Below are 25,260 nucleotides of genomic sequence, written 5' to 3' on the forward strand. Positions count from 1 at the left end.
TGGGAGCGGCCGCGCCGATGTCGGGTCCGCGGGGCGCCCTGCAAGCCTGGTGCCGCCGGCAGTGCGAGGGCTACCGCGGCGTGGACATCCGCGACCTCAGCGCCTCCTTCCGCGATGGGCTGGCCTTCTGCGCCATCCTGCACCGCCACCGCCCCGACCTCCTGTGAGTGCAGGCCGCGCCGTGCCCGCCGCTCCCGACGGGGCGCCGCGGGGCTCCGGCCCCCGCCCGGGGACCGCGGGGGCTCGGGGGTTTTGGGGGACAGGGGTGCCGGGAGCCCCGTCTCTGGAGGGGCTGGGCCGCCCGTRCCTCTTTGCAGCGGTCCCGGGGGCTGCTGGGGGGCTCGCAGGGGGCTGGGGAGGATGGAGGCTCCGTGGGAAGCGACTCCAGGCTGGCTGGCAGGGAGGGACGGAGTCTCCCTGGGCACGGACGTGAGGGGTCCAGGGGCAGAAAGCACAGCCGTGGCTCCGTCGCCTTCTGAAATAATTGATAAAGGATGCCATGCTCCCAGGAAGTGCTCAAGGCCAGGCTGGATGGGGCTCTGAGCAGCCCAGCCTAGCGGAAGGTGTCCCTGCCCGTGGCAGGGAGGTTGGAACTGGGTGATCTTTCATGTCCCTTCCAACCCAAATCGTTCTGTCATTTTGTGTTTCAGCAAACAAAACTTTCTGAAAGCAAACCAGCTTTCTGATCTGGTCCTGCAGACCCGTCAAGGTCAGAGTTAGAAGTTGTGTGATTTAAGGCCAAGGAGAGCGTGGAGGCGGGCTAGATCCATACACCCCACTGAGAGCTCTGCCTGCCAGGGAGGAGGCATGGTGTTGGCACCTGGGAGTGGGAGTGTTTCGCCTCAGCAAGAGATGGGCATTCACACTTCATGAGGACCAGAGCCCTGCCTGGCACAGGAACATTCCCAGCTGCCAGAGGCAGCCGCTCTGAAACATGTAGAGCCCTGAACCAGGTTGCTGCTTGCATTTGCTTCCAGCTTGTTTTCAGTAGATGCCGCAGTGAAAGCAGGAGGTAGCAAATGCCAGCAGGGGTGTGGAACCTCACTAGCCTCCCCCAGCTTGGGTGTCTCTGAGGGGGAATGTGAGTTTCAGGAGGCAGACAGTGAGTTTGGGATTGCTTGGGGGCACGGTGTCAGGCTGGAGAAACTGGCTGAGCTGCTGCAAGGAATCTGCCCCAACCTGCCTCTGTAACCCTGTGTGCCCCGGCAGTGCTGGGAATCCGGCTCCCATCTGTTCTAATCCTTGGTAGCCCTTGCAACGCAGGTAGGCATTGCCCCACCTTGCCATGCCTCCAGCGTGCATGTGCTCCTTTGCCAACAGAGGTGATGTGTCCCCTGCCATGTTCTGCTCTGGGACTGGCAGTTCCTCCTCTGCGGTTGCCCAAATTGACCAAATTTTCTTTTCTGAGAGGGCCAAGGGATGGCCTCTTGCCATGATAGCAACCTCTGTCAGGCAGAGGATTGACTATGAGTCCACTGTGGAGCTGCGGTACCTGCGAGAGGGCAAAGCAGGCCTGTGTCCTTACACACAAGAGCTGAACAGGTGGGCTAGAAAACAAACTCCTGCCTGCTGTGTTTCAGGTGGCTGCCACAAAAGCCTCAGCACGATGTTCTGGAACCACTGAGAGCCGAGACACACAGTGCCTTTGCATCCCTCTTGCAACCTGGGTCTTGAGGGAGCCGTGTGGTCTGTGTCCTGACAGCTCCCAGGTGGTATGGCTCTCTTTGACCCTAGAATAGAGATTCTGAAAACACTCCCAGTTGCAAGGCTGCTGGAGGGGAAGACAAAAACTAACAACAGGAACACTTGCAATTATTAATATTTTTTGTAAGTGGCACAGTAACTGGGAACTGAAAAGCAGAGGTTCAGCAAAAGCTTACGATAAATACCACTAAAACCACCTGATGGTTTCCCATTAACCATATTTACCATCCCATTAAGCAGCAGCCTGCTCTTTAGTTGTCAGTGGGCTTAAATCTGCTCCTGGCAGACGTCCTAACTACAGGCTTCACAGGTCCTCTGCACGAGCTGAATTGTAGAGACAGAGCCCAGGGCCTTACAAGGACATGGCATGCTGTAGAAGGATTTTCAGACAGCCGTCGGGAGAGCAGCATCATTTCATCTGATTCCAGCTTCTTCAGCCTGTCCCGATTTGGAAGTGGGAAGATTGGATCAGAGGCAGTAAATCTCCTGACGGCAGAGGAAAAGTGGTTGCCCTTCTTTTCTTCTAAAGTGCTTTTCAGTCAGCCTGGTAATGGGACTTGGCAGGGATCTGCGAGTGTGTTTCTGGCCCCGTGTGGTCTTCCTTTGTGCGGGGCTCTCCTGGCCCGCACAAGGCAGCTGCGCTGCTCCCCAAAGGCTGGAGTTCCTCTGTATGCAGCTGCTTCCCTGCTTCCTGCTGGCTTCCCCTGGGGTTGCAGAGGGGAGGAATAGGCTCATCCACATAAGAGCTGAGCTGAAGCTCTTTTCTCTACCTGTGTGACACCACTCCTCTACCACTCTGATCCCCCCAGCCTTTTGCTGCTGTGGTGGCCATTGGCCTGTCCTGGTTGTCTGACCCTGCCCAGATGCACCCACACTGTGCTGCTGTGCTGGTAGGGGACAGGCTGAGGAAGAGGCTGTCATGAAAGACCATAGGGGTAAGTGAGACTGAAGGCAGTTTTCCGCATGATTCTTGACTTGAACACAGTTTCATCGGGATAAGGCAAATGGTATCAGAGAGATGCTGCCCTGTAGAGCTTTGGAGCAGGTCCCACAGAACTCCTGGAAACAATGTAGGTTTGGGTTTTTTTAAAGAAATAGACTGGAAATGCTCAGCATCTTCTGAATCCAGCTAAAGGTGCCTTGAAGTGACCACCAAGGCTGAGGTACACACCTGTGGGACCTGTGTGTTGAACCATGAAGATGAAAGCCCCTGACTCTAGCTTCACTGTTGTACACACCTCGCTGGACTTCACAGCCTCACTGTCTCAGTCAGGGAAATGGGAAACCTGGATTTAGCCTCTGACCACACTGCTGGCTGTGTGATCTCAAGATGAGACATTTAATCTCTCCTTTTCCCTTGTCAATTAAACTGGAAACATCCAGACCAACTTGACAGTGGACTCTGGGGATTAATGAGTTTGTTTGCTCAATGCTCTAGAAATCTGAAGCATGAAATTAGTGTTTACAAGGGCATTTGCTGCAGCTTAGTGAAGCAAAGAGCATCTTTCAGTGTCCCAAGCTGTACAGCCTCCCTGGAGCTCAGGGGAGGATCTTGGCATTCGGGGGTGAGAAGAATAAAAGAGCATGGCACATGCCTTTTGAGTGCTGGGAGAGATGGAGACTTGAGGAAAACAGGAGATGAGAGCTGTTTTAGAAACGCTGTTTTGTGTCCCTAGAGCCGAGGGTTTGGTTACAGGCAGGATCACAAATCTTGTTTGTTCCCTCCCATGTACTCCCTGACAAGACCTGGAAAGCTGAATGGCTTATTATGCGGCATTGCCATTACAATGCTCATGATTTATGTTTGAGGAATCCAGGAATTTGCTCTGGTTTTAGCTGTACGGCACACCCTTCCCCCTTCCCCGGGTCTGCTGTGCTGCCTGGCAGCTGCCCTAAACCCCAGAGTGCTTAGTGGCTCTGCATGTATCTAATTAGGTAAGTGCCTGGGATGTTATTTGCATAGAAATATTACTCCAGGATATGGTATGACACTGGGGTTTGCTGAGTCAAGACAGTTGTTCAGCTGGGATAGCCAGAGTCTTGCCTGTTCTTACATCTGATCCCTTGGACCAGTGTGTTGTCATGAGAGGAACCTGAGCATGGCTGGATGAAAGATTGCTGAGATCAGGGCAAGGAAATAATGTGACATGCAGCCACATGTCACAGAACTGTGAAATGGCAAGTTCTGGGCTCTCTACAGAGGAGGCAGTTTATAGAGAGGACAGGGATATGTCTGGGGTGGCTTTCCCCCATGCCTGAGAGCCCATGCTCCTTCTGCGTTGGTACAGGGAATGTGCCTGGAGCCACAGGGATGCCACGTGACCGAGTGGCATATGGGAGTGCTCATGTGGGGAGTGATGCAGGTCAGCATGGTCCTGCTTGGCTTGTTCATAGAGGGAGCTGGGAAATGCAGTGGAGAGGAACTGAATTAAACTGATCCCTGGGGCCTTGTGTTGATGGACTTCAATATCTCGGGTAAAGCTGAGAGTGTGCAATCCTACATTAGTGGAAAAAATTTTCTAATGCCTTGCTGCTTGGTAGCCCCTCTTTACCTCTTGAGCTTCACATCCTCTCTGCTGGCATCCACTTTCCCTGGTGGATTTACCTTGGTTTACTAAAACAGCTCTGGTGTGCTGGAGCAGAGTGGAATGGACATGTTGTTTTCTCTGACAGAAAATACTCTCCCAACTCAGCCCACCAAGGAGTCTTCACGCTTCCAGCTACACCACTCCCATATCCTGAAAGTGAGGGCATTCAAAATGAAGGTCATGAATGTTTAGAGGGCAGTTGATATATAACTGGGTTGTCATTGCTCTCCTGTGTTCCAAGCTGGCATTTTCTTTAAAAGAAAAACACAGCAAGGTTAAAGGCATTCTCTAGGCAAAAACAAAACAAAAACTTAGGGAAAAAAACAAATAGTCTCCCAGTGGAGACTATTTATAAGTACAAAAAAGGCCGTAGTTTTCACATGAAAGCGAAGGCTGCAGCTGAAGCCTTTACCCACTAGTGTGTAGAGAAGGAAAAGTTGTGATATTTTGAGCAGGCTGAGCTCTGTACATGTATTCATATCAGCTTTCAGAAGGGTGACAGAGCTGAACATCCAGCGCATGTCTGCTGCATCTGCTCCCACAGCAGTGAGCGGCTGCAGCTTCGTTTATCTGCAAGGAAACAGCACCATCAGCCTCTTGCTTTTGAACGGAGGAAGTGTAATATTATGGTGCTGCAAGCAGCTGGGAAAATCTTCCTGAGCTCATCACAGACTTCCTCTGCATCTTTGGGAAAGCTGCATGAGGGGCTTCGAGAAGGGGCTGGTTCCCCTGCCATGTGACACCGGGATGGGCTGTGTTGATGTTACAGGAAAAGGCAATAAAACCCAGAGGGGGATAGAGGAAGGGAGGTTTCTGTAGCCCCTCTCCAGGGGTGAATGGCTGAGGATTTACCATCTTGCCCTATTCCTGCACACCACCTTTGGGGTGGGGCTCACACTCCCCACCTCTAATCTGAATTGTGTCTCTGGGCCAGTGTCCCAGGCTTTGGCACCTCTCTGTGGGCCACTGGGGTGGCTTCACTTGACCCTCAACCTCTCTGGACTGTCTTGTCCCCTGTGAATCCAGCTTGCAGCACACCAAGCTGCTGCATGAAGGTTTTTTTTGGTAACAAAGCTGATATCCTTGGCAGGAAGGGGCTGTAAGCAGTTCAGCATGATGCTGTTTTCACACATTATACCCACATACACATACGAAAGGCATAACTACTCCTTCCTGTATTGCTCCCCCTCTACCGAAAGCCTGCAGACCACTGTAATTCTCTGCCCTCTGCTCCTCTGGTGAAGGCAGTTAATCAGTCCCTGTGGCCTGACTGACTTGATCCCCCAAAGGGATCCAGGCATACGAGGGAAATGCGCAACGTGCCTGGGTTGGGAACTGCTGAGGTTCCCCCTTGTGCCCTGAGCACCCTGCATTCAGCTCTAAAGACTGCAGCTGAGGATGTGTGCACTGCAAAGGTGGGGGAGATAGCAAGGACAGAAGTGCAGTTTAAGATCTTCTGTGTCACCCCAAATTCTGGAGTGACCTTAAATCCCTTGAGGTGTTGCAAGGAGGTTTGTCTAAGGACCCTGTTGGAGGAGCAGATATATCACAGGTGGCTCCTTCTCTAAAGAATCTGCATCCCCATCCTCCTCCTGCTGTTGTGCCAGTGGCCTTGGAAGAGCAGGTTTGGGGTGATGTCGTGCACCCTTCAGTGCAGCAGTGTTTGGTGCTGATTGAAACATGGTCCTGGTATTTCTGCAGCCTTTAATCTCAAGGGCAGAAGAAGCGGGTAACGAGAGACAAGAATGACATTTTAATTTCCTGATCACCACCCATTTGGGACTTGCTTTCTTTTTTTAATTGCAATTTCCCTTTGATTTCTTTGTCCCTTTGCAAGCTGAAATGTGCTTTGTCAAGGTTTTGTTTATCTCGAGTCTTACATGTTGAGTTGCTGTAAGGTTGGCTGTCCTGGGAACCTGCATGCAATGGCATAGGGGCACTTTTGCTCTGCACCTCATGTGGCTTTTTTGTGCTTTCTCATTTCAGAGACTTTGATTCTCTCTCCAAGGATGACGTCTATGAGAATAACCGCTTGGTAAGTCCCCATTCTGCAACAGAAGGAAGAAGGGACATGAGAATGATTTGATGAAAGTCATGCAGTGTGGGAGGAGTTTGTGACGGTGGTGAAGGTGTAAGAAAAATCCGTGTTTGTAAGTGACAGGCAGGAGCTTCTCTGGAAACAAGGGAATCTGAAACATCGGCATCCAGCCTGTACTGGTTATCCTAACAGTTGTCAAGACAACATCTCAGGTGAAGATTTAAATGGTGCAACATCATCTTGACATCAGTTGTTCCAGACTTGCAGGCAATGGAAGCTAGTTTTGTTCCAGGCATAAGCAGAGAGGAAGGTCATGCTGGAAACCTGGTCTTCAATGTTACCCTGCTGCTTGGGACAGCTGGAACCAGTAGCAGAAGCAGGCAGTGGGGAATGGGGAGGTGTCCAACTCCAGAGGCTATTGGTAGGACAGAGCAGCAACAGCCCTGGTTTTGTTAATGAGAGAAAGACCTAATTGCTACAGGCTCCATCTGTTAGTCTGTGGAGAGACCCTACCCATCACCTTTCCAAGATGAGTTGAGCTACATACAAATATTAAGAGGATGAGGCCAGACTATTTTCAGAGATGCCCAGTGACAGGAGAAGGGGCAACAGGCACAAACTGGAAGTTCCATCAGGAATTCCCATCTGAATACAAGGAAGAAAATTCTTTACTATGAGAGTGACAGAGCTGGACCAGGATGCCCAGAGAGGAAGTGGAGTCTTTTGCTCTGGAGATATTCAAAACCTGCCTGGACACAACTCTGTGCAACCTGCTTTGGGTGAACCTGCTTTAGCAGGGGGTAGGACTAGGTGATCTCCAAGGTCTCTTCCAACCCAAGCCATTCTGTGATTTGGATTTATAGGATTAGGACTCTCCAACTGTGTCCTGGCACATCCTTTCCTAGACCAGCTGGCCTCTTTCAGCCATTAGCAGCTATCTTTTTCCATTCAAGACCCATACCACGGGTATCTTGTCTTATTAGGTGGGATCTCTCCTTGCTCCTGGCTTCTTGCAGCCATGTATTCAGCAAGGCTCAGTCCAGAGAACCATCTTAAAGCCAGGCTGAGCAGAGCAGGGTGTCAACACGTGGCATTTTTACCCCTAGTAACTGCAAATATCCAGGTTTTTTTATTTCTCCATCCCTTTTCTTTAGATCCCACACCCTGCACAGCATCTCATGCCCCAGAGTTGAGGCACCTTCAGTCTTTACCCACACTGTGCACCTGGTACCTCACCATTCAGTGCCCAAACAACTCTTATCTCCTCCTGGCTTACCTTCTCTTCAGTCCCCGCCATAGTCTTACACCCCTGCTCCCTTGATGATGAATGTGGGTATGCTGCCCTCGGCACAGTGTATAGGCAGTAATCCACATACACTGCTAAGTGGGAAGCTCTCAAGCAGCTTTTTCCTTCCTTCTTTCCTTCCTTTCAGGTAGCTGTGTATGCAATTGGAGTTGTGTGCTTCTTATCACAATGTCATTGTTTCTGCTTGCTGAGACACGGAAAAGTACTGACGTGGCTTGTGCATGGCAGGCTGCTGGATGTTGAGTCAGGATGGCTAGGTTAGTGGGAGGGGAAGATGTGGCCCCCCAGAACATGAAAGGATGGGCAGTGTCAGTATTTCTGTGGGATGAGCCCGTGGGGTGGCTGGGGACACTGCTCAGTAGAGCTGGTGTTTGGTTCTGTTGCTGGAAATGTCTGCCAGCCCTCCGCCCTTCGCGGTGCCAGCCAAGGCTCTGCTGGGCTCTTGCATGAGGGCATTGCTGGTGTGCCCTTTTCACGGATTGAAAAAACACTGGGGTTTTTATTCAATGAAAACTTGAAAGGAACCTTACTTCTGATGCTACCTTTCTAGCCAGATGGCATGTCTGGAGCCTCTGTCCATCAGGGATGCCATAGGTTTGCTACTTCTGCAGGGTCCTTCCAGCTTAATTTCTTTGTTACTTTCTGTAAAGCACTGATTTTCTCTCAATACCTCTCTGCTGTTCTTCCAGGCCTTTGAATTGGCAGAGCGGGAGCTGGGCATCCCAGCCCTTCTAGATCCTAATGATATGGTCTCCATGAAAGTCCCTGACTGCCTCAGCATCATGACTTATGTGTCTCAGTATTACAACCATTTCAACAACCCCAGCCAAGGTGAGTGTCCTCCCACCCTTCTGGCTTCCAGTTTGCCCCCATTTGAGTACAGGAAACCCAGCGTTACCCCTTGCTTCCTCTTTCCTGTGGCAACTGGGCGCTGTGTGTGCTTGTGGAGGAGGAGAGGAGCAGGTAGTACCTGCCTCTCCTGCATCTTGCTGGTGCCCCTGAGGAAGGCCTGGAGGAGGGAGTGCATTAGGGTGAGGTTTCACAAGAGGTGGGGAGTGATGTAACAGCTCAGGCTGTGGAAAGAGAAACGCCTTTCTCCTCCCTCTACCTGCATTCCTGCTGCTTGGGTTTGGCCACCACCCCTGGTGCTCACTAGACCCCTTTGTGATCTGCTCTAACCCACTAAAATGGGAGAAAGCTAGATAGGAGCCCACCTAAAGCAGCTGATTTTTATCACCTTGGTGCGTGTAAAGTGACTGGAGGCCAGAGGGAGTGGAGCCAGGGTGAAGTGTTTCAGATCAGTTCATCTGTCCCTACAATGGCAACTTGAGCTCACAGAGAGGGCTCCAGGTCTCCTCTGTTCTGCTCTCTAGCCACATCACAAGAGATAAATCTCTTCCACTTGCATGTAATTCTCCAGGGGTGCTGGTCTCCCAGCCAGGGAATCCTGCTTGGGCCTGGTATGTGAGTTCCAGCCCTGACAGCAAGAGATGCTTCACAGACCTGCTGACAGCCTAGAAGCCCTGGGCCCCAGTGGGTCACAATAATACATCAGCAGCTACCCCAGCTGCTCTGGGCTTTAACCATTGCTTAGGGAGTCAATTACAAGGAAACCAAGTAGCATTTGATGAGTAAATAAAATCACAGTGGGAGGCTGGTATCCCTGGGCCACAGAAGGGGATCCACAGCAGGGCCAGGCTCTCTGGCAGCCTTACAGCTGACCCATTATTAGATTGTGTTCGTCTCTTCCACTTAAAATAAGCACTGAAGTGTTGGGAGCGGCAAGTCCCATCCTATGTCACAAGGCTGGATGATTTTATTTTTTTTCCCCTCCCCTTCCCCCACTTGGGTGGTGTGAGTCACCGCTGCTCCCAGTGCCTGATCCGCCTTCCCTTCTGCCTCCAGCCAGCCTCCCTCCGTCTATGAAGCACCCAACTGCTGCCTCCTCACCTCCTCTGCTGTCCCACAAGAAGCCTGTGGCTGCAGTTGAGAGTCCTTCAGCACCACAGGTACCCAATTTCTTGATTCAAAGCCAGCCTGAGACAGTGGTGCTCCCTGCACTGTGGGTGAGGAGATGAGAGAGAGCCTGTCAGAGTACAGTGGATCTTTGCAGGGGGCTGCCTGTGTATTTTGGGAGTTGAGGGGTGTTTGGGATTTTGGTTCCTTGGGGGATCCAGTGGAGAGAGTGAATTCTCTCTAGGAGTCTGTGGACTGTAATTGGTCTTTGGCAGGCAAGAGGTTGGGCAGATTGGTGCTGAATTGGTTCCTTGAGCCACCCAGGGCACAAACACTCCTTCATATTTGAAGATAACCCTGTAGATAAGGCAAGAGCAGGAATATGGGACTGGAAGAGCAGAAAAGATGCCTTTTATTTCAGGTTTTAGCAGATGTCTGGGATGGGACATTTTTCAGTGTCTTCCAGGGCCCTGCTGCCTGGGGTACAGATTAGTCCCTTCCACGGCCCTTCAGCCATAGATGGGGGCAAGGCACTTTTTGAAGTGGCCCCTTCTAATTTAGGAAGAGGCAGCCTGCCTGTGCCTGGCCTCGGGGGCAGCTGTTCTGTGCATTGTCAGCCCCTGAGGTCAACCCCTGAACTGCACCACAAGCCCTCAGCGATGGGCCTTGCACAGGGAGCAGCTGCTCTGGAGGATCTGTGGTCTGGGGAGCAGCTCGTGGCCCCCAGCCTGAGCTTCCTGTGTGTTGTGTCACAGGATGATGCCCCCTCGGAGCCACTGGAGCGGTCCCAGCGCACCACGCCCAGCAGTACCTGCACAGCCTGCCAGCAGCACGTCCACCTGGTCCAGCGCTACCTGGCCGAGGGCAAGCTCTACCACCGCCACTGCTTCAGGTATGTCATGGCCAGGCCTGGTGGGGCGGCCACTCTCCTTGGCAAACTGAGGTCTGTGGCCAGCTGCACCCCATCTTTGCCTGTCTGTGTCCTTGGGCAATGTGGAGCATCAACAACAGTGCTTGAAATGATACTGAAGATGTTCCATTTCTTGCCACCCGCCCTGTCCCAGAGGTCTGGCTAGCCCCTTGTGTCCAACCCTGTACTCCATTCCTCCCTTCTTCCCTGCCTCACTTGCTGACTTGTGGTTTCCCTCTGGGATCCCAGCCTCTTGAGCTTCTCCTTTGTCACATGAACAAGGATGCTCTGCCTCTTTACCACCTGCCTACCCAGGACCACCCCCACTTCACTTTTCAATGAGGTCTAAGTTATGACATCATCCTACAAATCTCATTCCACCTACACTCCACATCCTCAACTGGATATACAGGCTTCCATGCTGCCTGGGTGGTGCTGAGCTGTCAGGGAGCATTTGGAGAGCTGCAGCTGTTAACAAACTGGGGAATGAGGGTTTAGACGTCAGCAGCTCTGTGGTTACTTCCTGCGTGCAGGTCCTTACCTGTAGCACCTGTGAAATCATTTCACTTTGCTTTCCCTGCTCTGATGATGAAGGGATGAGATCTCTCCCATGGGCCACAGGACAAGAGCTGGCATCTCAGGACAGAAATATTGAGCCACTGTGAAGATACAGGAGGCCTCTTTCACCTGCCTAAGCCAGTTGGGGATGTGCCATAGAAACAGCATCGCAGGAGGGGAGCTAAGCTGGGGCCCATCAAGCTTCCCATCTGCACCTGTGGCAAAAGCAGGAGTTTTGGGGTGCAAGTGCAGCATTTCCACTGTCTTCATGGGCCAGGAGTAGGAGAGGTGCCGTATCTGCCATAGCATAGCTGATGGCCCTTCAGACTGAGCAGTGAGATCCTTGTAATTTTATCCCAAATGTTTTGCCTCCTCATGCTTTTCTTATCAGTTTTTCAGTTTTGTTTTTTTTTCCTGTGCTGATTCATGGATGCTGTTTGGTCATGAAGCCCTTTGGCAGCATTTTCTGTGGGCTGATGGAGATAAATCCAAAGCAAATCACTTTCTCCTCTTGTCCAAACTTGCCACTCTTCATTTCATCATACCCCTTCTCTCTAGAGCCTCTGTGTCCTCACACTTCTGCTCTCCATTTCAAAGTAAATCCCAGTCAACTGGATGCCCAGAGCAGAATTCCTCACCAAAACTATCTTCTTGCAGTGTAGGGCAACCAGCTGCTGCAAGTACCAGGTATTTGGACAAGAAGGAACAAGCTTGGTTTTCATGGGAGTGCTTGATCAGCCCTTGCCCTTGGCTGTCTTTCATGTATGCTATCCACCTTCCTTCCCAGGTGGAAAAGGGCTGATTTAGTTGCCAATGCTGTGCATTACACTTGTGCCTGAAGGGCTTCATTAGGAAGCATTCAGAGGCTCAGTGGGGAAAGAGTGGATGATCCAAGGAGATGTGGCAGACAGCACAGGACAGGGAAGCTATTAGCCCAGTTTCAACAGGCAAGGCAGAGTGTATGAACAGCCCACTGCTTAATTCTCTTGTCCTTACAGCCAAATGCTGTGGCCCTGTTGGGTGCCATGGTCAGCATTAGTGAGGGTGAGCATGAGACCGGGCCAGCCTTGTATGCTGTTTCTCCTGACTGCTCTTGAAGCCTCCAGAGCAGGAATTTCCCGAGTTGGAAGTGATGTCATTTTATTTAATAATCAGAGTTTGTGGGGTTTTGTTTTACAAACATGTCTGATGGTTCTTTAACCCACCTGGACCTTTGGCCCCTGCAAAGGAGCCCATCAGCTTCCCTGTGCCAGTTTGGAACAAGCTGCTCCCTAATTCCAGTTGATACTCCCTGTTTCATGTCTGTGAATGGTTGATCCCTCTCCCCCTTCCACGTCTGGAAACCATGCCATATGCCAATACTGACTGTTGCCCTTCTACATCTATTAAATTCTTTCTGAGTTGAAGGAGGAACCCAAATGCACACAGTATTTGAGCTGTGAACTCCCCATGGGCTGATACAGTGGCATGGTGACATTTCTCTGTTCCTCTTCTTTTCTGAATGACTCCCCCAAGACCACACTAGGATTTAGTAGCAGGGGTGGGAACTAACTCCATGTCGCTGCAAGGATCTCCCAGGTGCCTTGCCTTCCATGAGGGGCAGGATGGTATCCCCCATCTCATGGAGCATTCTCCTCTTGTTGGCAGGTGTAAGGAGTGCTCCAGCACGCTGCTCCCAGGGTCATACAAGCCTGGGTCAGAGGCGGGGACTTTTGTCTGCACACAGCATCGTGGTAAATTGGCCATGAGTGGGAAGGCAGAGAGGAGGCCCAGCCCAGACCGACAGTCACCAGAGCTAAGAACTGAGACTGGGGCTGACAACACGAGAGAGGATACCCTCCCTGCAGGAGCAGAGGTGGGGAAGGACAGTGGCAACTCCTTGGAGAGCATGGCAGAGACCCATACGCCTGCAGAGGGCCTGGCTGGCCCAGCAGAGAAGGACAGCACGCCCAGCAAAGCAGAGACAGCAATGCCCCCTGCTCACGCAGGCAGTGGGACACCAATCTCCCAAACTCCTTCCAGACCTCCCCTCCCCAGCAAGCCCGCGGTGCTCACCCAGGACAAAGCCAGCTCACTGGATGGACAGCTCAGAGACTCGCGCCCCACCCCTGCCCCAAGGAAGGCCACCGATGCCTCGGCCCTCTCCCCTCCAACCTCTCACCCCGTCCCCCGGCCCAGGTCCACTCTCCAGGGCGAGAGCAGCGAGGGTGGACCTGGCATAGTGAACGGTAAGAGGACACAGTGGTGGCAGGGGTTACCCTCCACATCCCCAGCAGCCAAAGTGGTCGGCTGCAGGTTGGATGAGTTTCATTCCTTCTCTGCAGCACAACACTCTTCTACCTCTGAATAAATCTTGGGCTCAGACACTGAGCCCTTGACTGCCAACCATTGCCAGCCATCCCTAGAGCAGAGAGAGTAGGGCTAGCTTTCATGCCTGCCTGTTCCCTTATATTTCTCCAGAGCTCTACAGAGTTTGCTGCCAGTGCAGAGGGAAGGTGGCAGTGCTAGAGCAGTTTGCAGGTGTGGGGATAAATGGGGCACATCATGTCTCCAGGTGCAGCTCTGAGGGTGAGGTGGGGAGAAAAAGTCAAAGGGAATGTTTGGGGTTAGCTGGCTGCACCAGCTGCAGAAGAAATGCCTTGAGGTCTTCAGAGTGTGGGAATAGCTGCCCACCAGTAGGAAGATGTGTAAGAGGTGCCCTGTGTTGATTTAACCTCTTTCTTCATGTCCTTTTGGTGTTGTGACAGTCTGACCCTGTGTCTTTCTAGGTCGAGTACCTGAACCCAGTCCCCCTGTCCCAAAACCTCGAGGAAGACCCTGCTCCTCTGATCGGTACGTCCTTCTGCTTGCAGATCCCTGAAAAATCCATAGCAAGCTGGGGCTATGGTAACAGCACATCTGTGGTTTTCTCTATCACCGCCATCAGCCCCTGTTCCTAGGAGGATGTAGGCTTTGACCATGTCCCTTTCCTAATAGGTGCCAGCCCAGCATGGTCAGGCTAACAGTGTTTGTCCATACCTCCCAGGCCCTTTGTCTCTTAGGGTTTGTAAAGTGTTTGAGTGTTTCATAAAGGCATTTTTGTGGCACGTGCAGATGGCCGAGTGCCTTCTGAAATGGCTCTGCTTATGTGTGCTGAGAAGGGGATGCTTGTCTGCCTTGTGGAGGGTTTGTCCTGGGAAAGGTCCAGTCCAGGGTCATTGTGAGTGTCTGGCTGCAACCTTTACACCTTCTGGGCTCTTACCCAGGAGCCCACTGGTGTTGGTTCATTCTTGCCTGCCTTTGGGACAGAGGTTGTACAAACATCCCACATTTGCAATGGTCAAAGAGCAGGTGTGTGCGGCAAGTGGTGGCCACTTTCCTGACCAGCAGTGATTCACTGAGCCATGGTGTGGGCTGTGCCCCCAGAGGACCAGCAGTGTTTTCAGCCACAGGAGTTAGCAAAGAAGAGTGCATCCCTAGGACTCTCGGATGAATGGCCCTCTGCATGTTGGAGAGGAATGTGCCACAGAGGGTATATATCTCATCTCAACTCCCCCTCTGTCCACAGCTTGAGGAGCAGAGCTGGGTGTAGTAGTGGTGTCAGGGAGGGGAGACCAGCTATGCCCATAAAGCTCAGCCTTTACCACTGCCTAGCAGATGGAGGCAGTAATATTCAGAAACCAAAACACTGGGTCCAGCAGGCAGGTCAGGCAGGCTGTGCTTCCCTCAGGCCCATAGGTTTGCCCATGGAGAGCAAGACACTGTGTCTGGGGAAGACTCATTGGACGGTAAAGCTGCTTCTGCGTGGGAGATATCCTGTTCCATCTGTCCTTTTCCCCAAGAGCTAAGTCCCTCTCCAGTGCCTCACCATCCCTGCTTGTCTCCGCTCCCTGCCACCTCAACTTCTCTTTCTCTTCTACCAGTAGTGGAACTGCTGCAAGAGCCAAGGACCCACCATGGATGGCCTTAGTGCAAGCAGAGCCCAAGAAGAAGCCAGCTCCCCCTCCTCCCCCAGGCAACAGCCATGAGACTCCAAGTAGGACTTCAGAGGAGGAGGATGGGGAGGAGGTGGGGAAAGTCAGGAGTGAGGAGAGCAGGTCTGATGCCACAGAGCCCAAACCTTACAACCCCTTTGAGGAAGAGGATGAGGAGGAAGAGGAGAGTGCAGATGCCCAAAAGAGCACACCTGAGCAGGAGCAGAGTGAGGCTGCTGCCAAGCCTCTCCACCCCTGGTATGGCATCACTCCCACCAGCAGCCCAAAGACAAAGAAGCGGCCAGCTCCACGAGCTCCCAATGCTTCCCCACTAGGTGAGCTTCCCCTTGCTCCCTTATCCTTCCTCTGCAACCCCTGTGCATCCCCTTGGAGGCTCCCCCTTCCCAGGTGCCTCGGCATCACTGGCAGGCCAGGCCTTTATGCAGTGATGGTTGTGCTAAAACTTGCACTAGCCATGTCCTCTCTACCCACTGGAGCACAGCATTTGCAGGCAAGACTTTTGTGATGACCCCTGTGTCCAGTGTATACCACTCTTCCCTTCTCTCCTGGCTCTCCCTTCACTCCTTCCTGAGCTCTCCCTTTGCTTTGCAGCCCACCACCCCATCTCCAGGCTGTCACACTCTGAGCCATCATCCTCCACACCATCTCCAGCCCTCAGCCTTGAGAGCATCAACTCTGAGAGTTCAGCCAAGGTGCTGGGAGACACCGATGAGGCCTCAGTGCCCAAAAGCTCCTCCGAGCCCACTGTCCACACGCCGACAGCTGCCAAGACCTCTAGTGCTGATACGCCACTGGCCAGTGTCTCTTCCAGTGAAAGCCCTGCTGCCCCAGCCAGCCTCTCTACCAACTCCTCCTTCTCCTCCTCCAGCGAGCTGGCCAGCTTCAGTGGGGAGATGCAGCCCAGCACCCCACATGCCAGCAGGAGCGTCTCCACTGGCAGCTTAAAGACCAGCCCCAGCCGGCTGCCCCCCAAGCCTCCAGCTGGGGCCAGCCCTACACCCATCCTCTTGGCTTCAGAGGGGGGAGCTGGAAGCCCCAAGACACCCTCCTCACCCAAACCACAGCTGAAGGTGAGATAGTGACCTTCCTCCCGTCCAGATCAGAGGGCTTTTCTTCCCCATCCATCACTCGGTCACAGGGGGATTGTGATTCCAAGCTTGCCCCTTTGGTAGGTTTGATGTGTGACCACCTCAAAGCAAGGTTCAAGTGTATTTTTTTTAAATGGTGTCTCTGCTTGTACTCTGCCTGCCCCATGCTAGAGAAGTGGCAGGATGTCATGTGATCAGAGCAAATAGGAAGGGAACTGTGAAGGAAAATAATTCAGCGTGCTTGTTGGAGAGAAGTTGGGGAACTGATGCCAAACAGGAGCACAGCTGGCTTTTTGCCCCATGGCTTAGCAGCTGGTGAAGACAAGTGCTGTGTTCCTCCTTTAGGAGGATGTGGGGCAGGATAAACCCTAGGGCTGCCCTGTCTGCTCATTCACAGCTGTTGGAATGCTGTATCCATTCTGTTTCCTCGATTCCCATGTATCTCCTTTTGCCCCTCCTCTCCAGTCTTCCTGCAAAGAGAACCCCTTCAACCGGAAGCCATCACCTGCCGCCTCCCCCTCGGCAAAGAAACCTCCCAAGGGCTCCAAGCCGGTGCGTCCTCCTGCACCAGGTCACGGCTTCCCACTGATCAAGCGCAAGGTAAAAGGGCCCTTAGAATCAGGGAGGGAAAAGCCAGCTCTCTGCTACCCCCCAGGGCTGTAGCAGTATACATGCACCCTGCTGATGCATCTGTGGGCAGGGACGCAGCGGGTGGCTGTGGCTGGGGAGGATGGTGTGTAGACTAGACCCTGTTCATGGCAGCACCATGGTCTCCCTTTGCTCCAGAGTGGGGTGGGGATTTCAGATCCACACTTAGGTGGAATATTCTATTGTTCTTCTGGCCCTGTTAGTATTGACCAGCTGGAATCTAGAGTTACTGCTGGAATCTAGAGGTTGGTGGTTTATGCTTTGGCAGGTGCAGACAGATCAGTACATCCCTGAAGAAGATATCTATGGGGAGATGGATGCCATTGAGCATCAGCTGGACCAGCTGGAGCACCGTGGGGTGGCTTTGGAGGAAAAGCTTCGCAGTGCTGAGAATGGTATGTGGGGAGAGCTGTCTGTGGGTGTGGGGCAGGATAGACCTCAGAGCTGCCCTCTCTCCAGCCAAGGAGATTGCAGCAATGACTTCCTCCCTGCTGATGCTGGGGTTGGAAGAGCAAAAGAGGATGTGCTGGGCTCCAAGATTGGTCACAACCATACCCTGGACATGGAGATGTCCCTAGAATTAAAACAGGTGGGAGAAAAGCTAAGGTCTCTCTCTGGGACTCAGGAACAGGCAGAGATTGGGTTGGCTATAGCCCAGTGCCCGTCTCCTGGCTTGGCAGAGCCCAGCCTGCTGCAGTGTGATGGGGTGCCTGCATCACCAGGGCTGAGAATGGCTCTGAATTGTCCCTTTGCTTGGCAGATAACCCTGAGGACAGCCTGCTTGTGGACTGGTTCAAACTCATCCATGAGAAGCACATGCTAGTGCGCCACGAGTCAGAGCTCATCTACATGTAAGTGTATGCAAGTGTGTGGAGAGGCACTGACCCTCTTTCAGGGAGCCCTTTCTCAGCCCTCCTGAAACAGTGTTTCCAAGGGAGAGCCTGACAGGGCCTCCTTGCCTAGAGAAGGGAGGGAGAAAGGGTAAGCAGACAAATCTTTCCAAATATACCCAACTGATCCACAACAAGTCACCAGAGCCCCAGCAGTATCTCCTTGAGCAGCCAGGGCTGTGACAACGGCCAAGAATGCACTCAGCAGGGAAAGGCACATGGCTACTTTATTCCTCTCAAATGTTTCTTTTATACTCTTTGTATACTATTGTGCTACAAACATAATTGGTTAAAAGTCTCAAACATAAAACACTGTATATACTTTCATTGGTAACACAGAAGACACTGTACATACTTTCATTGGTGACACTGAAGACACTGTGCGTGCTGTCATTGGTGACACTATACACATTTTGATTGGTAACCTTTGGTCTGGGCTGCATTACCTTTGTTCCATCCAGCATTGCAGTAAATATTTCCTTAGAGTTGTTTACATTCCTCTGCAACTTCAGAGCTGCAACTGCTCAAATTCAAGGCCTACCATCCAGTCGTTTCCCACATTGCTGGTGTTTGGCTCCCTGGATATGCAGGACAAGATCAGCATCTGGGTGGTTCTTTCCAAGCTCACCCCATACTTTGGGGTGATGTTCCTGCTCTCTGGAGCCTTGCAGTGATTCCTTCCCTTGCAGCTTCAAGCAGCAGAATCTGGAGCAGCGGCAGTCAGACGTGGAGTATGAACTGCGGTGCCTCCTCAACAAGCCAGGTAAAGCACCACTCTGGGTGGGGTTACCCCTTTTTCTGAATCAGAAGGGACCCCACAAGGATCATTTTTCCCCTGGGCATCATCTCCCCTCTGTCCAGGTGGGTCTCAGGTGAAGAGAGGCAGATCTGTAGGGATGCTGGCACAATCAGCTGGGTCTAGAGCCGCTGTCCCATCTCATTGTGTGCCCCAGCATTGTGCAGGGACACGTTCCTTTTGTCCCAGTGGGATGCCACATGCAGGGCTCTGTCCCCAAAGCACTGCCAGTTCAACTGGCTCCACAACATGGCAGGGTAGAGGGGATCATGCTGGGGATCTCTGCCCCAAAGCTCTGAATTTCAGCGCTCCTTCAGCCCTGTAATTGCCTGTCCTTCCTTGGGGTTTGGGTGGGTAGAGAAGGACTGGACTGACGAGGACCGAGGGAGGGAGAAGGTGCTGATGCAGGAGCTGGTGACCATCATCGAGCAGAGGAATGCCATTGTGAATTGCCTGGATGAGGACCGGCAGAGGTGAGTGAGGAGTGGGGTGGGCTGGAGGAGAAGGGAAAAGCATAGCCCATCTGACTCAGCACCACATGAGCAACTTGTGGGGGTGTCCCAAGATGTCCATGTTGCTGATGTCTTTCTCAGGCTTCCCCATATTTGTCTCTTTGAATGCTTCATGTGGGAAAGACAGGTCACTAAGTGCAGCATGTGGGATTTAACCTGCTGGTAGCAAATGCTCACAAGACGGTGATGGATCTGCCCCTCTGTGGCTTCTAAGCAGGAGGTTCTCAAGCCTTAAACAATACAGCAGCTGTTTTCAGGGCTGAATTGCTGACCTCTTTCCCATTCTTTCTTTCAGAGAAGAGGAGGAGGATAAAATGTTGGAAGCCATGATTAAAAGGAAAGGTAAGAAACAGTTGGGAAGATTTTTGGAGTGATGTTTTCACTGCTGACCCCAGCAAGGGGCAGCACGAGCCATTTGTGAAATTGTGTGCAGGAGAGATTGAATCTATTCTCTGTAAACTCGGTAGAATTTCCTGTAGGGCCGCAGTTGTGCTGCTCCCTGCTGTTATCAGAGAAAGAAGTGTGCATACAGTGGAGGGCTTTGACTCATGGCTCTCTTGGCTCTGTTGTCATGCATGTGTCTGTACTACCACTGACATCCCAAAGTAACAACCTCCCTTTGCAATCCCAGAATTTCACAGGGAGACGGAGACTGAGAGCAAGAAGAAAGGCAAATTCAAGCCCATGAAGGTGCTTAAGCTGCTGGGCAACAAGCATGACTCCAAGAGCAAGTCACCCAAGGAGAAAAGCTAGAGCAGGGGAACACCAGCAGTGGGAGGGAAGTGCTTGCCAGACAGCCCTGGCCTCTCTGCAGCTGGCTCGCCTCTCTCCCTGCTCCCTCCCCAGGGAGACGCCAGCCCTCAGCCCAGAGTGGGGGAGTCTGACCAAAGTGCTCCCCTTCCCAAGGCTGCAGAGGGGCATGGCCATCCCCTCCATGAAGCCTTGCTAACGAGGCGGGGAGAAGATGGATTTGCTTCTCAGATACATTACCCCGTTGCGCGTTCTTGTCGTTAACTGAGAAGCAAGCCAAGGAGTTTTGTGTTTGTGGGAAAACTTGCACTAACTGCACCCCGTCCTTTCTCCTGCTCTAACTGTGACAGTTCCATGTGCCTCTGACTTTTGCCAGGACTGGGCCTCCCTGTCCCTCCCTGACTGCCCGCTCTTGTGCCCTTTCTGTCCCGTTTTTAACTTCGGGAGAAAACTCTGACATTAGAATCAGGATTCTTTGGGTTTTACTGGCCTAAACTAAAAGGTTAAGAAAACACTCCCATGTCACAAGGCTCTAGAGCCATAGCCAAAAAAATAACTGGTGCCCTATTTATTTTGAGCTGTCCCCTCCCTTGAGTGCCAGGGCTGGGTGGGCTCTGTCACAAGGCTGAGAGGACCCAAGGGGACAGTGTACAGCTGCTGGGACATAGCACACACACCCTACTCAGGACCCCCACTGCTGCTAAACACCACTGCTGCCTTCCTGGGGAGGGAGGAACGTCCCTTTTCCGGGCAAGGACAGAAAAGCTCAAGACTGACTCAGCGCTGGCAAGGGGCACTAGGCCGTGTCCCTGCTCACCAGTGCCACCCTTGAGCAGCTGTGGAGAGAGGCGTGGTCACAACTGACCTTTACCCAGCTTCGTCGGTGTATACTTTAAAAGTGTGCAGGTGTTGGCTGGTTATTTTTTACACCTCCTTTACTAGATGAATTCAAACCCATCCTAAAACTTTAAACCCCTTATTTTATTTGTTGTGTGTGTGCGCGTGTGTGTACATTGGAGGAGGGAATGGGGGGTGGTATTCTTCCAACCATCCCTTCTTCCTTCCATTTTTGTTTCCTGCCTTCTCTTCCAAGGCGAGGAGAATTATTTATTGAATTGCTGGATCAGCCAGAAGTAGAGTTTCATGGGTGTTTGGTTGGTCAGCTGTTCATCATGCCTTCTCATTAGCAAATTAGACATAACCAGCCCTGAGCCATCTGCTGCAGTCCCTTCTAAAAACCCAACAGGCTTTAGCCAAAATGCTCTCAGAGCAGTGCCTTGCAAGGTGGCTGGCATGGCATTCTGGAAAGGGATCCTCGTTTCCCAAAACCAGAGGGACCCAAGCCCCTCCTCAGCCCCAGTGTGGCCCCCGTGGCTGGGAGCTGGCCAGCTCAGCCCTGCGCTGGTGATGCCATCTCGCCTTTCCCTACCCCAGCAGGCTGATGAGGAGCAGTGGTAGGGGAGGGGAGATCCCAAAGCACAACCCTTCTCCAAGGAGAAACAGACCTGCTTTAGAGCCTGCTGTCATGTCACTGTTGCCAAAGGCCATTGGGATCACTGCAGCCTGACACCCCTTGGCCCCACGCCCAGTCAGAAGATTGATTTGTAAATTATACTGTACTAACTCCATGACTTCCATTCACCTGAACAGAAATAAAAGAAACATTGGATTTAAAAAATTATCTTGGTTTAGGTTTCTGATTCCTTTGTGTAGTCATGTTGGACAGGGCATGCTGCCTGGCTTTGGTGAGTGGCTGACAAGAGTATTGCTTAGAAGCAGAGGATGGGATCTTAAGGAAATTGGAAACTGGACTTTATGCTGGGATTTGCACAGGAAAAGCAAGGCATCATGCTTCAGTCTCATGCTTCAGCCTGCTAGAGTACAAAGGTGTGGGTATGTCTGAGGTAAGCAAACAGCCATTTCCAGGCTCTGTGGGAAGCTGATGGCTATTCTGCATACCGTGCTTTCAGGAACCAAAAAACCACAGCAAACCCACAGCCAAGAGCAGCAGGCACTGGTCTGAAATCCCCTCTCCCTGCTCGGCACAGCTGTGTTCCTGAGTGACTGCCCAGCTCAGCTGCTGCCAGAGCTTTGCTGATGCACAGTCACACCGACCTGCAGCAATGTCGGGGGGGGGGCTCATGCTTGCGCAAGGCCACACAGCTGCATCCTCCTCCCTGCCTTCTGCCAGCAGAGCCGTTCCTGAATTGTTCCCTGAGTCAGGAGGGACAGGAGCGAGTGGGCTGCAGGTGTGGGTAGCAGTGTGTGTGTTAGCATCATGCTGTCATGAGAAACCTCCACCTCTGGGTAGATGGGAAGGAGTGACATTTCTACGGGTGGATTGCTGTACTGAGGCATTGCATAGGCAAAGGAGGCTCTGCTTTGTCATGTTTTGATTGCCACGTGTTTCCATGTCTTTAATATTGTTGAGCAAGAGGGGATCCGGTGTGTGGGTAGGATTTTACAACAACTTCTGTTGCCGTTTATGTACAAATTGGTCCTGCCCGCTGGGCAACAGATGGTGCTGCCCCCTCTTTGGGAAAAGACCAGTCCTTAAGACTCCGATGCCAAGAGTCTGGGAAGAAAAGGTGGGAACAAACTGCACTCTGGGAAGAAAAGGTGGGAACAAACTGCACTCGTGTTTTGTCCTTGGCCTAATCATGGAGATCAGATTTGTTCCCACCAGGGAAGTCTTTTGTCATCATCTTTCTAATTTCCTCACTTCTCTTCTTGTCAATGATCTCCATCTCATGCATTTTCTGCAAAGTACAAAGAGAAAGGGCTGAGCAGGGAGAAAGCCATCAGCTTTTTTTTTTCTTCTTTTGCCAATCTCAAGAACAAAAGTTCAATTTCCCTGATTGAGTTACACGCAGAGATTAAAAGAAAGGCTAAAAACCTCTACCCACCATTCCCCAAATTCACGCCTGAGCTGTACCATGAAGGGAAACAGCTCTCTGTCCCCTCCCCTGCTCAGATACCAGAGGTCTCTGCTTTATGGTCTCTGACACAAGGCATTCCCTCCACTTACTGTACAGACAAGACCCTTGCGTACCTGTGAGATTTCAGCAAGGACAATCCCTTTATACTCCTTGTCCTGTCCTAGAGCTTCCATCTGCGCCAGGAATTCCCTCCTGTCCTGAATTTCATTCACCACTAATGGATAAGAGAAAGAACTGTGGAAACAGGATACAACCAAAAGGCAAGAAAACATGTTTCTGTCTAGTTCTGAACCCCCAATTTCCTAGCTCAACTTGAACAGCAGTCCCACCAGAGGCAGGGTGATGTTCTTAACACTCATTTTGCACATCTTCACAATACCCCAGTAGACCCTTCCACAGTGGAAAATGTCCCCTCTGCCCAACTTCTTCCTCCTCCCCAACTTCCAGGAATGGTAGGTTTCTGGTTTTCTTTGTACAGACAATTCTCTGTTGCTTGTGGGCAATTTAGCCAGTCTGTGGATGGAGAGAGAACCTGCTGTTGAGGTTCATTAGTTGACACACATCACCCAGTTATCTCAACCATCTCTGCTCCCAGGACCAGGCAGGAAACATTAGCTGCTGTTTTGCAGCACAGACCTGCAGCCAGCTGATCCAAATCCTGTCAAAGATGTGCGAAGGACAACACTCAGCTTGTGACAAGTTTTGGAGGATACCAAGCATGTGTGATGCCAGCTGCACTGGCTCCCTGCAGCAGGGACCAAAGCACCCCTTCTGTACACGTTATTCTGGTGTTGCCCATCTTTGTGCTGTCCTGGCTAGCGAAGGGCTGGCTGGGGCGTACACATACATTGAAGATTCAAGCTCAGAGAGGTATTAGGCAGGGTTCTGCTATCCCAGCATACTCTTCAGGCCAAAGTTTTTCACTGCTTAAAATTTTGCTCAACATTTAAGCTTTGCTAGTGTAACTAGCAAATCCTAGAGTGAAACAGCCCAAACCATAGTCAGGCTGGAAAGTGACCTAATCTATGTTGAGTTATGCTTGCTGGGGAAAGACACACAGTATCTGGGCTTGCTGCCCAGGTCACCCTGCACATCCTTAGGGTATTCCCCTGCTGGCAGAGTTCATTTTGTGCAGGCAGTCCAGGGAGCTTTAATCTGCCAGCAGTATAGGCTCTGCAAGGATGGCTGGATCTCAGCAGCACAGCAGCAAGGCCTTTCTCTTGGAAACTGGGCTTTGTGCCTCCTTCTGCAATGGGCTCCAGGTTACTGGCAACACAGCCTGCCACCCCAGCCCTCGGAGGGAGCTGGCTTCCGAGGCTTCCTGCCTGCCTCCCTCCAGGGGATGTAAAGACGTACATTCTTCAAACCGGTCAGGCTCAGGTATTTCCTCTTCCTTTGTCCGAACCGGCAGCCGTTCCACCTCATCCTCCACCTCCTCCTTCCCTGTCGCTAAGATGTTTTGAAGTCTTTGCTTCTCCTTTTCCAAATCTCCTGTGAATGCCAAGGGAAAGGAATTTATTATCAGCCTGCCTCCTCAGGGAGGAGCCTGGCCACACCACTCCCCTGCTAACAGTGACAGAGGAGGTGTTACATTAACATCAGTCCATCCCGGGACTGAATTGCTGAAGCACCACACAGGTGGACAGAGCCAATCAGACCAACATCAGAGGTTTGATTCACATTTATGTGCTAGAAAGTCACATAGTACTTCCTTCTTACTCAAGGACTGTGCAGGTCCCTGTTGCCTGTCCCCACCCCAAGCTGAGGGGCAGAAGTCAGCAAGCACTTAAAGTAGATGTTCTGTCAGAGATCCATTTCTAAAGTGTCTCTAAAGACCAAAAGCATGAGGACAGGGAGCAATTCAGATACACTCTGCCACTACTGAGACTGCAGGCAGGGGATGGACAGAAGGGGAAGAGAGGGTCCAGGGGTCACTGTGTATTTATCAGCAATGTTTGCCAACTTACGTGTGGGCTGTGGCTTGAACTTCTCTCGAGTGTAGGCATCTCCTGCCTGGCACACCTTGGCAGGTCGGAGATGTGGTCTAGCTGGAAGCCTGCTTGGCTGACAGGCTGGTGGGGAGGAAGCAGGCACTGGCTGTTTGCTGGATGTGGAGGGCCACTGGAGGGGCAGGGCATTTCCTCCTGGGGAAGAAACCAAAAATAACAGTAAGCGACACAGAAGGGACCACAAGGATCCTGGCATAGTGCCAGCAGAAGACCTGCCTGTTGATCTACTGTAGCATCACAAGCAAAGACTCCAGGTGCCACAGATGCCTCACCCTGGTCGTTGGTACGAGACAGACTGTGGTTCAAGTCACCATGTTGTGCCTTGTTTCCTGGATGACCCTTAGGGACACCTCACCCCTCACATCCCAGCGTGTCAGCAGCTGCCGTGCTGCTGTTTTAAAGCACTTGCTCATCCAAGCAGGCTGCGGACGAACGCCCCCGTCTCAAGGTGAGCGGCAAAAGCTCTTCACCAACAGCACAGCAGCGGTCGGGAGAGCCCGGGCGCCTCACTCACGTTTCACACAGTCCATCAGGTATCGCCTCTGGGAATGTGTCAGCTTCAGCTCCTCCATCATCGCTGAAAAACACGACGTG

At 52.1% G+C, this 25,260-nt stretch overlaps 2 protein-coding genes across 4 annotated transcripts; one reads left to right on the forward strand and one right to left on the reverse strand.

Moving 5' to 3' along the window:
* Nucleotides 1–21,399, forward strand: MICALL1 (MICAL like 1). 3 transcript variants are annotated; one of them, XM_029963610.1, is made up of 16 exons: nucleotides 1–163; nucleotides 6,279–6,327; nucleotides 8,326–8,467; nucleotides 9,542–9,645; nucleotides 10,348–10,484; nucleotides 12,708–13,288; nucleotides 13,829–13,892; nucleotides 14,963–15,348; nucleotides 15,626–16,104; nucleotides 16,588–16,722; nucleotides 17,039–17,165; nucleotides 17,531–17,621; nucleotides 18,350–18,423; nucleotides 18,815–18,929; nucleotides 19,264–19,310; nucleotides 19,600–21,399. In XM_029963610.1, the coding sequence occupies exons 1-16, from the start codon at nucleotides 18–20 to the stop codon at nucleotides 19,719–19,721; spliced, it is 2,799 nt and encodes a 932-aa protein (XP_029819470.1). In that variant the 5' UTR covers nucleotides 1–17; the 3' UTR covers nucleotides 19,722–21,399. The 3 variants fall into 3 exon arrangements, with proteins under 3 accessions (XP_029819470.1, XP_029819472.1, XP_029819473.1); XM_029963612.1 differs by having other exon boundaries at nucleotides 14,966–15,348; XM_029963613.1 differs by lacking the exons at nucleotides 1–163; nucleotides 6,279–6,327 and having other exon boundaries at nucleotides 8,372–8,467; nucleotides 9,546–9,645.
* A 722-nt stretch (nucleotides 21,400–22,121) lies between these two features.
* Nucleotides 22,122–25,254, reverse strand: CUNH22orf23 (chromosome unknown C22orf23 homolog). The gene is made up of 6 exons (XM_029963579.1): nucleotides 25,181–25,254; nucleotides 24,625–24,801; nucleotides 24,014–24,148; nucleotides 22,771–22,871; nucleotides 22,349–22,477; nucleotides 22,122–22,317 (listed from the first exon to the last, which is right to left on the reverse strand). The coding sequence occupies exons 1-5, from the start codon at nucleotides 25,239–25,241 to the stop codon at nucleotides 22,373–22,375; spliced, it is 579 nt and encodes a 192-aa protein (XP_029819439.1). The 5' UTR covers nucleotides 25,242–25,254; the 3' UTR covers nucleotides 22,122–22,317; nucleotides 22,349–22,372.
* Between the last annotated feature and the right edge of the window lie 6 nt (nucleotides 25,255–25,260).

The sequence above is a fragment of the Manacus vitellinus genome, unplaced genomic scaffold (genome assembly GCF_001715985.3).
Source record: "Manacus vitellinus isolate BGI_N305 unplaced genomic scaffold, ASM171598v3 scaffold_5_pilon, whole genome shotgun sequence".
Taxonomy (NCBI): Eukaryota; Metazoa; Chordata; class Aves; order Passeriformes; family Pipridae; genus Manacus; species Manacus vitellinus.

Bases quoted from the DNA above. Each gene is read 5' to 3' on its own strand.
- CUNH22orf23 (XM_029963579.1), bottom strand. From the start codon at position 25,241: ATGATGGAGGAGCTGAAGCTGACACATTCCCAGAGGCGATACCTGATG. The intron at 22,872-24,013 runs GTACGTCTTTAC...CTTATCCATTAG, and splicing joins GCCTGACCGGTTTGAAGAAT to TGGTGAATGAAATTCAGGAC. The intron at 22,478-22,770 runs GTACGCAAGGGT...TGTACTTTGCAG, and splicing joins TCCTTGCTGAAATCTCACAG to AAAATGCATGAGATGGAGAT.
- MICALL1 (XM_029963610.1), top strand. From the start codon at position 18: ATGTCGGGTCCGCGGGGCGCCCTGCAAGCCTGGTGCCGCCGGCAGTGC. The intron at 6,328-8,325 runs GTAAGTCCCCAT...CTGTTCTTCCAG, and splicing joins TCTATGAGAATAACCGCTTG to GCCTTTGAATTGGCAGAGCG. The intron at 16,105-16,587 runs GTGAGATAGTGA...CCTCCTCTCCAG, and splicing joins CACCCAAACCACAGCTGAAG to TCTTCCTGCAAAGAGAACCC.